General features: G+C 35.3%; 1 protein-coding gene across 2 annotated transcripts in view; it reads left to right on the top strand.

Moving 5' to 3' along the window:
• LOC105042140 (DEK domain-containing chromatin-associated protein 1) overlaps window positions 1–4,661 on the top strand; it is a 29,405-nt gene extending 24,744 nt beyond the window's left edge. Inside the window, exon 7 of one of the 2 annotated variants that reach the window (XM_073242963.1) lies at window positions 4,388–4,661. In XM_073242963.1, coding sequence (XP_073099064.1) covers window positions 4,388–4,438 — 51 coding nt within the window. In that variant the 3' untranslated portion in view covers window positions 4,439–4,661. The remainder of the gene's footprint in view (window positions 1–4,387) is intronic. The other variant, XM_073242962.1, reaches the window with a different exon arrangement.
• The last annotated feature ends 7,821 nt before the right edge of the window (window positions 4,662–12,482 follow it).

Raw genomic sequence — 12,482 nt, 5'->3', positions numbered from 1 at the left:
AGGTACGTTTTATACAAAATAAACTTTTATTTGTTTTGCTTTCTTGAATAGAAGCAGATGTTATTATATTTTTTCCATTTGTGATAACATTTTGATCTTGAAAAATAATTTGGCTGAACGTTATCAAAGTATATGGCTGCTAATTAACTAATTTAATTAGAGGAAATTGATTTTTTTTCCTTTTCTTTTCTTACTTTCTTATTTTCTTTTCTTTAAACATGATGTTATAGTAAAGAGCTGCCATTTGACTCTAAGTCTTCAATCTTGTATTCTGGTAACATGAGTCCATTCTTGTTATGATGCTTTTCATCGATTAAATGATAGATATTAAGTTATTGACTTGACTGCCTTGTAGACTATTAAGTTATTGACTTGACCACCTTGTAGACTATGTAACTGACTTGACTGCGTGTACACTATGCAAGTATCGAATAAAATTATAGCATCTTAGATTCAGATGCTTCTTGTCTTAGTTTATCTAATCTTATGCTTAAACTGTACGAAGCTGCATTGAATAAACTAATGTAGATCCATTTCTCTATTGGAGATGATTACTTTCAATAGAATGTTCAGAAACAAGATGATCCTGTAATGCACAGTCTCCATCTAAAAATAGGGTCTTCAATAAGTGGGTACGCAGTGCAGCACCTGGGTACACAGACTTGGACCCATTAAGTGGGCCAAACTCAGGACCCCATCAGCGCCATGGAGAGGGGCACGCATCGCTACTAGGGCTGATCATGGGCCTGGCTTAGGCATAGAAAATCTAGATAGATCTTGCCCAAAGCCCGACTAAAAATAAATATAGTTTGAAGCCGAGGCTTGACTCATGATCGGCTCTTCTTGCGACCCTCTTCCCATTTCCTTGTACATGAGGGATAGCGAGGGTGGCATGGCACCTGTCCGACCAACCTTGAAGAGGGGAAGGGCATGAAGGCTGTCCTTTGCTTATGCCTCCCCACTCCTTCGCGGTGGCTGTGGTTGGGCCACAACCTAGCAGCCGAGGGCCTCGACCCTCTATTCTTCTCCCTCTGGTCCTCCCTTCCTCCTCTAATTCCCCCCCTTTCTTCTCTGTGGTTTAAGTGGACGGTCTAGGGCCCTCCCACATTGTCCATTGGTGGCCAAGGGGAGCCCATCGGCCTTCCCCTCTCCCTCATTCTCTCTTCCACTCTCTCTCACCTCTCTCCCTCTCCTTGCATGTGGTGAGCCCTGAGCTTCGCCTTGTCTCATAGATCATGGGATGTGAGATTAGGATTTGCACAGGATGCCCCCTTGTTGAGGAGAGAATCCTCAGCCCGAGGTAAGCATCAATCCTGGTAAAGTAACATAAAATAAATTTCTTGGTCAAGGGAGATAGGAAGGATCATTGGAGGATGGCTAGACACAGGGAGGTAGAACTAGTTCTGGACACCACCAGTCAGGGGAAGAACCACCAGGTCCAAATCTAGCTATGCCATCCTTATTCGGAAGGATCCTAGGTGATATAGCCCTAAGTTGGTTTTGCTGCCAAGTGAAGCCTTCCATTAATAATTGATTATTTTGTATTAGGTCGTGTGTAGCCCTAACGGGAAGAGTTTCTGGACCACACCAATCTTGATTTGTAAGTTATCTCTACACCCGTGTTTTATCATGCATTCCATATGAAGAGATTTAAAATATACATTACTTAATTTCGTACCTGCATAGGAAAATAATCTAAATATTTGAAATTAAAATTATGAAAATTATTTGTGTTTGTATTTAAATTAAATATTGTATATACTCTGCATTCAAATGAATTTTAAAATATTATATCAAGCATGAAAAAATTCATTTGGACATGAACTGAATTTTGATCCATCGAAATACATGTTGATTTAATTGGACAAGATTAAATCATAAGTTAACAAGTTATCAAACCTTGTCTATAAAATTAATATACTTTCACGTGAAGGAGGAAATTGGTTGAGATGGATATGATGTTTGCTCTCTTATTTGAGGATAATTATTCGGGTTCAGGATCTAGTATCTTTTTGGACCATCAATGAGCGATCATCGGCATATGTTGATTTATGGTATGTTATAGTCAGGAGCTAGCTTTCTTTTGAGCCTAACTAGTTGAGGCAATCATTGGAACATGTTGATAGGGGATATATTTTTTATGTGCTTTTAGAGCTAGTTATCTTTATTGGTCCAGTCTTCTTCTAGACTTTCAGTGGGCAATTATTGGTACATGTTGATTGTTGGCATGTTATAGCCAGAAACTAGTCTTCTTTTGGATCCAACTAATTCATGATGAAATGCTGGTAGATGTGGATTGATGGGATGCTATAGTGTTTAGAAGTAAATCGATTTTAGGCCTTGCCACGAGGCATTTATGGCTGTAGTTGCAAATATCGAAAGATGACATAAACTCATTATTACTTTTACTAAGAGTTTCTTAGAAGAGTAATCTTTGTGCACCACATGCAGTGCAGTAAAAATACACCAACCCATTTTATTGGGCCATGTAACTGCCACTTTTCAATGCATATTTAATGTATGTAATTTTGTTTTTTCGTTTGAAATTTGAATGATGAAAATTTTTTTTCTTTTGAAAAATTATAACATCCTGCGACCATATTATGACATTCTGTACAACAGAAAGTCATAAAGAGAAGGATATTTTCTTTATTAAAAATTTATAAAATTTTTAAATGATGAAAATATCCTTCTTCATAATATTCTGTAGTTAAATTATGACTTACTATTGTGTACGAAATCATAATTTGACTATAGGATGTCATAATATGGTCATAGGATGTTATAATATTTTTAAAAGATGAGAGGTATTTTTGTCATTCAAAATTTTAAAGGAAAAAATAGAACTACAAGTATTAAATGCATATTGAAAATTGATGACTATGTGGCTTAATAAGGTTGGATGGTGCAAGACTTTCTCTTCTCAGAAATTATTTTCTCCATGAGATGTATGTAAAACTAGTCTTTATTCTAGCATTTTGAAAGGTGAAATTTCTAAATTGTTAAAAGCTTTGTTGGCTGGTTATGAATTGCCTTTCTGAATGATTACCATATTAGTTTCTGTCACAATCTATTATGATATTTGATACTTTCTGAACGTCATTTTGTTTATATATTGTTGGAGAATACCCACCAACCGACCGACCGATGGCCGGAGGGACCAACCGATCGATTGACGGTCGGACCGACCGACCGATTGACGATCGGACCGACCGACCGATTGACGGTCGGACCGACCGACTGACGCCATCACCGGCCAATCATCGGCTCACGACCGACTAAGGATATGTCGGGCGCACCTTTCCCGACCGACTGAACCGGGAGGTCTGATGGCCGACTCACGTAAAACTCGCCGACCAACGGTGGAGCCCGACGCCACTCAGCTGGCCACCGATCTAGGGCCGGTCGACTCCTCTGATCGCCGTACAGCCGCCAGACCTTGTCAGTTCTGACAGCAACATGCGGCACGGCCATCTGGAGGCATTGTCCCACTGAGGGCGTTGTCAACCCTGGTGATTTGACAGCCCCACGGCGACGTGATACTTTCACGGCGACTCTGACAATCTACAGTGAGTTGACAATTCCTCACTTGTCTGCGCCATTAATGACGGCGCCATACCATGCTCCACTATATAAATCGGGGAAGGCGACAGTGCAAGGGATCCGCTCCCCCCACTTCTCGACTCCAAAATCACAGGCTCGCTCCTCTCTCCCTCGATCGAGCTCTCTGTCTTCATTTCACTGTTGCCCAGTCACCTCTCTGACTTGACCGTCGGAGGGTCCCCGCCGGAGCCGCCTCCGGTCAGTGTGGACTTCTCGTTTTTGCGGATGCACGTTCCCCGGTGATCAGACGACGAGGTGATTGGCCGCAACATATAATATATATATATATATATATATATATATATATATATATATATATATATATATATATATATATTATATATATATATATATATGGCTAGTTATGGATTGGCTTTCTGAATGATTACTTTATTAGTTTCTGTCATAATCTATTATGATATTTGATACTTTCTGAATGTTATTTTGTTTATATATATATATATATATATATATATATATATATATTCAAAAAGTACCAAATATCATAATAAATTATGATAGAAATTAATCATAATTTATTATGATATTTGGTACTTTCTAAAAATTTATTTATATATATATATATATATATATATATATATATGTATGTATGTATATAAGTATGTACGTATATATGTATATATATGTATGTTGATATGTATATATATGTACGTACCTATATACGTACGTACGTACATATGTACATATAGGATTGATCAACTAGGGATGTAACGTATCTTACTGGGTTGTCAGCTCACTTTTCCCTGTGTTTGCTTCTTTTCAGATGCCAAGAGGTAGCGCAAACTGGGTGACGGGATGTGTGCAGGAGAGTTAGGATCAAGCATTTATTTTGGAAAAGCAATGGAATCTGAACCTTGAAATATCTCACAATAGTTTTGCCTTATAGGATTTAATGCTGGATATTTTTTCTCCCTAAAAAGTGGACAGGCTCCAATGATACAGCTGCCTGTTCATGATTTCTTGGTGAGTTTTTTTGTCTTGAATTTGTCTTGAATCTTTTCTGCTGCCACTACCTCTATGTTTTATCATGCCCGTAGAGTTTCCTACATAAGTGCATCATGTGTGGCTATCTCATATTTAGGCTGGATTGCATCATGCGTCTGGGCTTCAAGATTGCTGCTCCAAGGTCTTTCCATTCAACTTGGGCTAAATTTTTCTTGTTAGGGATATCTTGAACTAGGCCATCTAAAAAAGGAGCTAAGTGGGCTATGGGCTGGTCAAGCCCAATGTGCATCCTTAGCATGTGAGCTAGAGATGGCAATTTACTCCACCCTAACAAGCATCTGACTTGACCTGATCTTAATGGGTGGGTTTTGCCTGACCTGCAGTAGATCCGGGGCGAGAATGGATAATGATAAAATTCACCTCGATATATATACACACACACACATACTCTTCAAAAATCTCTTTTTGAGGTAATATAAAAATAATTTTTGTCGCTTTATCTGATTAATTTGTTCAACCCCCCTACCCTATCTCATTTAAGGTAAATATGGGAGGATATAGATAAATGATCTATCTAATCCGTACCTGACCCGTTGCCATCCCTGGTGGGAGGCAAGGAATGAGCATTACAATTGTATAAAAGTTGCCCATAAGGACAAAGTAGATGGCAAGTGAAAGGGGGCATTCGTTGAGTTAATATGATATGAAACTAAGGGAAGGAAATCTACAATGATGATCTTCGAACCATACATAGCATGATTTTCAAGAATGAAGAATCCTCTTTTTTAGTGGAAAAAAAAAACTTCTTTTTAGAGAAGAAAATTTGCAAATCACGATGTGATTGTGGCAAAAGTTTTTAGAGGTCAAAGCAGAGTGCTTTTCCTAATTAATGTACAAAAAATTATTTACATAAATAACTTAATTTTTAACATATTTATCAGATTCATATAAGAATGATAAAACATCATTTTGAATAGTATTTTATCATCGCTACGTCACCCTCCATTTTTCACGTAGACGATGCCAAAAAAAAAAAAATAATAAAATCACCAAATAATATGGCATTTTTAAAAATACCATATTATTTGGCGATTTTAATTTTTTTCTCAAAAAAAAGAGAAAAAAGATAAAAAATAAAAAAAAATAAAAATAAAAATTTTAAATTTTTTAAAAATAAAAATTATAATTTTGATAAAAATAAAAATTATCATTTAAAATTAGTATCTCTATTTCAAATTATCTTTTTAAAAAAATATTTGAAAAAAATTGATGTAAAAAAAAATAAAAATATCATAAAAAAAGAATTGAAAAGAAATAGAAATTATAATTTTAAATTTTAAGAAAATAAAAATTTTAATTTTAATTCAAATAAAAATCATCATTTCAAATTACAATCTCCTTTTCAAATTAATTTTTTTAAAAAAATATCATAAAAGAAGAAAAAAATGAGAAAAAAATAAAAATTATAATTTTGAATGAATTTTAAAGAATAATAATTCTAATTTTAATTCAAATAAAAAAGATAATTTTAAATTATTTTATCCATTTAAAATTAATTTTTTAAAAAAATATCTCAAAAAGAAATCTTAAAAAATTTAAAAAATAAAAAATATCATAAAAAAAGAAAAAAATAAAAAGAAATGAGAAAAAATAAAAATTATAATTTTAATTTTAAAAAAATAAAAATAAAAATTTTAATTCAAATAAAAACCATCATTTCAAATTACTTTACCCATTTCAAATTAAATTTTTAAAAAAAATATGTCAAAAAAATAAAAAAATTAATAAAAATGTACATAAAAAAGTAAAATATTTAAAAAAATAAGAAAAAAATTGTTGCTCCTTAGATTGATTTTGATGATTACAAAGCAGTTGAAGGGGTACCAATGATTTTCACTTGAAAAAGATTTATTGCTCTTCATGGGCAAAATTGTAATTTTACCAAAATTCTGATTTGATAGTATCAAATGATAGAACAAAAGATTTGTGATCCAATGGTGAAAATTTTATTGATTTTGGACTTGTATTTTGAAAGATATGCATGATTGAAAATCATGAGTCGACCCATGAGTCGACTCATGGCACATGAGATGACTGGCACGCTGAATTTTCTGGCCGGCACAGACTTGGCACACCCTGTGAGTCGACCCATGAGTCGACCCCCAAGGCATGAGTCGACTCATGAGTCGACCTCTGCGGGTCTTTTTGCCAGTTTTACAGAACCATGGATCCCGTTCACTTCTGTGACGATTTTCCACAGAGGTCGACCCATGAGTCGACCCCCAGGCATGAGTCGACTCATGAGTCGACCCCTGTGACGGGATTTTTTCGCAACGGCTAGTTTTTAACCCGTTTTAAATACTTTTAATGCTCATTTAATGCAGTCTAACGGCTCTTTTTCCAGTCTAGAATGATTTCCTCTATTTCTTAAAGCTATAAAAGGAACAAAAAGGTGAGAATCAAAGAGGATTCAAGAAGAGAGATTTTGAAAAAGAGATTTCAAGCCAACTTTTCAGTCCTAAGCAAGAGCTCATTCAAAGCTTTCAAGAAGCCTTTAATCCAAGCTCACCAACTCCTCAAGTACACATTCAAATCTCCATCCACCTTGAGGAAATCCAAAAAGGGTTTCTTCTCTTGAGTAAAGTGTATTTAAATTTATATTCGCTCATTGAAGGAGCTTTCTTTGTACTTATTTGTGCTATAAATTGTTATACTCAGTTTGAGTGATTGGTTTTATTTTGGAGGGGTTCCAAAACAAGGAAGGTTGATCCGAACCTAGAATCGGAGTGTATTGGGTTGGCTTGTATCCGAAAAATAAGTGGACTAGCTTGGAATAGCTAGAGTCGGAGTTTCCGACGTTTGTATTCGGGTTGAATACAAGATTAGTGGATTGAAATTCTCAAGTAGGAGCTTGGGGAGTGGATGTAGGTGCAAGGTTGGCACCGAACCACTATAAATCCTTTTGTTTGGTGTGTGTCTAATTGCTTTTCTTTATCTCTTCATTATTCTCTTGCATTCTTGCTTTTGCTATTAGCCTTGAATTAATTCTACTCATTCTATCTATTTAGCTTTGTCAAACATTTCTCATAAGTCATAAGTTAAGCTTAAAATTTTTAGAAACCCAATTCACCCCCCCTCTTGGGTTGCATAGCTGGACAACAAGTGGTATCAGAGCCCGGTGCTTTAGCCCTTCTTTGATCTAAACAATCAAAGAGCCAAAGATCTATGACAACTCATGTCGGCACTTCTCTAGCCGAGGGGCAATCCACCAACCGACCTCCACTTTTCAATGGGTCTAATTACACCTATTGGAAAGCTCAGATGAAAATATTCATTCAAACACTCGACTATGATATATGGAGTATCATAGTGAACGGTCCTCACACACCCACTAAAATTATAGATGGTGAGGAATCAACCAAAACCGAGAAAGAATGGGATGAGGTTGATAAGAAGATGGCCCAATTAAATGCTAAAGCAATGAATGTTCTTTATTGTGCTCTTGATGCTAATGAATTTAATCGCATTTCTACTTGCTCATCTGCTAAAAAAATATGGGATAGGTTAGAAGTAACCCATGAGGGAACCAATCAAGTAAAGGAGTCTAAAATCAACATGCTTGTGCATAAATATGAATTGTTTAAAATGGAGCATGATGAGTCCATAACTGGAATGTTTACTCGCTTTACTGATATTATTAATGGTTTAAAGAGTCTTGGCAAGTCCTATACTAACAGTGAGCTTGTAAGAAAGATTCTCAGGTCCTTACCAAGAACTTGGGAAGCCAAAGTGACTGCCATTCAAGAAGCTAAGGACTTGAACATTCTACCCTTGGAAGAGCTTCTTGGATCATTGATGACTCATGAGCTGAGCATGAAGCAACATCAAGAGGAAGAAGTCAAAAAGAAAAGAACAATTGCCCTTAAATCTACAGCTCCACCAGATGAAGAAACTGATGACATTGAAGACGAAGAACAGGATGAAGAGATGGCACTCATTACCCGAAGATTCAAAAAATTTTTGAGAAAAAGGAAACAGGGGATGAGGAAGAGGCCATTCACAAAAGGAGAACAGAGCAAAGAAAAAGAGAAAGACCAACCCCTTATCTGCTACGAATGCAAGAAGCCGGGACACTTCAAATCCGAATGCCCTCAGCTGAAGAAAGGTCCCAAGAAGTACAAGAAGAAGGCCATGATGGCCACTTGGAGTGCGTGTGATGACTCAAGCTCCGACGAGGAAAACTCAACCGAACAAGCCAACCTGTGCCTTATGGCACACGAAAAAGAGGTAATTTCTGAAACTCCTAGTGACTTTACATTTGAAGAATTACATGAAGCATTCTATGATTTAGTTGATGAATTAAAGAAACTAGGGATGAAGAACAAAGATCTAAAATTGAAAAATCAATCTTTATTGAAACAAACTGAAAACATTTCAATTGAAAAATCCACCCTGCTTCAAGAAATCAAAGCTTAAAGAATGAAATTGCCAAGCTAAAACCAATAGTAGAAAAGTTCACCTTGAGTTCAAATAAACTCAATATGATTCTTGATAATCAAAAAGCCGTGTATGATAAGGCTGGACTTGGCTATAACCCCTTGAAGAAACAAAAATATCTGAAAAATATTTATGTAAACTCTTTAAGTAACAAGTCTTCTAATATTACTTGCTTCAAATGTGGTAGAGTAGGACATAAGTCATACACTTGCTTCTCTAACAAGTCTGCAAACTCAACTATAAAGAAAATATGGTTCCAAAAGGAACCATTATGACTAACCAAAAAGGACCCAAGAAAGCTTGGGTACCTAAAAAAAAACTTGACTTTTGCTTGCAGGTGTGTCTAGCATCCCAAGGAGGAAACAGAAAATGGTATCTTGACAGTGGATGCTCGAGACACATGACTGGTGATGAATCTCAATTCATCACTCTTGATGCTAAGGATGGAGGGATGGTCACCTTTGGAGACAATGGCAAAGGAAAGATCATCGGTATAGGTAACATTGGTATCACTCCCTCCAATACATTGAAAATGTTTTGTTAGTAGATGGTTTAAAGCATAATTTACTAAGCATTAGTAATTTTGTGATAAAGGATATAAAGTTGTTTTTGAATCGTCTGTTTGCATTGTAACTAGTCCTATTAATGATGGCATTAAATTTATTGGACATAGACATGGTAATGTTTATATGGTAGATTTAAATGATTTAGCCAAAATAAACATGCAATGCCTAGTATCCTTGAATGCTAAAATTAATGAGACTAGTTGGCTTTGGCATCGTAGACTTGCACACATTAGCATGCATTCTCTTTCAAAATTAATTAAGAAAGAATTAGTTCTTGGTTTGCCAAAACTGAATTTTGAAAAGGATAGAATTTGTGATGCATGCCAACTAGGGAAACAAACAAGAGTTTCATTTAAATCCAAAAATATTGTTTCAACCTCTAGACCTTTAGAGCTTTTGCATATGGACTTATTTGGACCTACTAGAACCACTAGTCTAGGAGGAAAACGATATGATTTTGTAATTATAGATGATTACTCTCGTTTTACTTGGTTTTCTTTTTAGCACACAAAGATGAAACTTTTCATGTTTTCACTAAATTTTATCGAAAAGTCACTAATGAGAAAGGATTTTCAATTTAAAATATTCGAAGCGATCATGGAACTGAATTTGAAAATCAAGACTTTGAAAACTTTTATGATGAAAAGGGAATTGGCCATAACTTCTCTGCTCCTAGGACACCCCAACAAAATGGGGTAGTAGAAAGGAAAAACAGAACCTTAGAAGAAATGGCCCGTACCATGCTTTGTGAAAGCAACCTTCCAAGATATTTTTGGGCGGAAGCAATCAACACAGCATGTTACATTTTAAATCGTGCTTTGATTAGCAAATTTTAAAGAAAACCCCTATGAGCTTTGGAAAGAAAGAAAACCTAATATTGCTTATTTTCATATTTTTGGTTGTCCGATGTTTTGTGTTAAATAATGGTAAAGAAAGACTTGGAAAATTTGATGCAAAATCAGATGAAGCAATCTTTCTTGGTTACTCCTCCACTAGTAAAGCTTTTAGAGTTTTTAACAAAAGAACTTTAGTAGTAGAGGAGTCCATACATGTTGTCTTTGATGAATCTAACGATCTTCCTTCAAGGAAGAATGAAGGTGTTGATGATGCAGATTCTCTTATAGAAGGAATGAAGGAGATCACTCTGAAAGATTCAACAGTTCAAGATGACAAGGAACATGAAGACAAACAGGATGAGGGAGGTGAAGAACATCAAGAACAACCTCAAGGTACAAATAGACCTACCCAAAGAATGGGAGGTATGTTCACAATCACCCTAAGGAGCTAATTATTGGTGATCCTATGCATGGGGTAAAAACTCGTTCTTCACTTAGAGATATATTTAATCATTGTGCTTTTGTATCTCATCTTGAACCAAAAACTATTGAAGAAGCTGAAAATGATTTATAATTGGATTAATGCAATGCAAGAGGAACTTAATCAATTTGAAAGAAATAATGTATGGACTTTAGTATCAAGACCTAAAAATTATTAATAATTGGCACAAAATGGGTCTTTAGGAACAAATTAGGTTTATGAACATGAAAATGTAATAAGAAATAAAGCAAGATTGGTTGCTAAAGGTTATAATCAAGAAGAAAGAATTAATTTTGATGAGACCTTTGCACCTGTTGCTAGAATTAGAGGCCATTAGACTTGTACTTGCATGATGCTTGCTTTATGAAATTCAAATTATTTCAAATGGATGTCAAAAGGTGCATTTTTGAATGGATACTATTGCTGAAGAAGTTTATGTAGAACAACCCCCAGGATTTGAAAATCATGCTTTTCCTAATTATGTTTTTAAATTAAATAAAGCTCTATATGGATTAAAACAAGCACCTAGGGCTTGGTATGATAGGCTAAGCAAATTCTTACTAAATAATGTTTTTCAAGAGGTAATGTAGACACAACCCTCTTTATTAAAAGAAATCAAAATGATATGTTAGTTATACAAATTTATGTTGATGACATTATTTTTGGGTCTACTAATGAATCTCTTTGTCAAGACTTTGCTAAGCTCATGCAGGGGAGTTCGAGATGAGCATGATGGGAGAACTTACTTTTTCCTCGGACTCCAAATCAAACAAACAAAAGAAGGAATCTCCATCACCCAAAGCAAGTACACCAAGGAATTACTCAAAAGATTTGGAATGGAGAACTCCAAACAATTGGCACACCCATGAGCCCCTCATGTAAGCTTGACAAGGATGAAGAAGGTAAATGTGTAGACTTAAAATATTAGAGGTATGATTGGCTCTCTATTATATTTAACTGCAAGTAGGCCTGATATCATGTTTAGTGTTTGTTTGTGTGCTAGATTTCAATCTAATCCTAAAGAGTCTCACTTGAATGCTGTTAAAAGAATCCTTAGATATTTAAATGGTACTCAAACTCTAGGATTATGGTACTCTAAGGACTCACTAATTGATTTATTAGGATATTCAGATGCTGATTTTGCTGGATGTAGATTAGACAGAAAAGCACTAGTGGAACTTGCCAATTTCTTGGAGTTAACCTAATCTCCTGGTTTAGCAAGAAACAAAATTCGGTAGCACTGTCTACGGCTGAGGCCGAATACATTGCAGCCGAAGTTGTTGTGCTCAAATCTTGTGGATTAAGCAACAACTCGAAGACTTTGGTATCAAACTTAATGAAACACCCATAAGATGTGACAACACTAGTGCCATAAATCTAACTAAAAATCCAATTCAACATTCAAGGTCTAAACATATTGAAATAAGACATCATTTTATAAGAGAACATGTTCAAAACAAAAATATAATTCTTGAATATGTTTGCACTGAAAATCAATTAGCTGATATCTTTACAAAGGCCCTTAGTGAGGAT

The sequence above is a fragment of the Elaeis guineensis genome, chromosome 9 (genome assembly GCF_000442705.2).
Source record: "Elaeis guineensis isolate ETL-2024a chromosome 9, EG11, whole genome shotgun sequence".
NCBI classification, from domain to species: Eukaryota; Viridiplantae; Streptophyta; class Magnoliopsida; order Arecales; family Arecaceae; genus Elaeis; species Elaeis guineensis.
The sequence above is the reverse complement of the archived record's forward strand: the minus strand, read 5'-3'. Positions and strand labels throughout refer to the sequence as shown.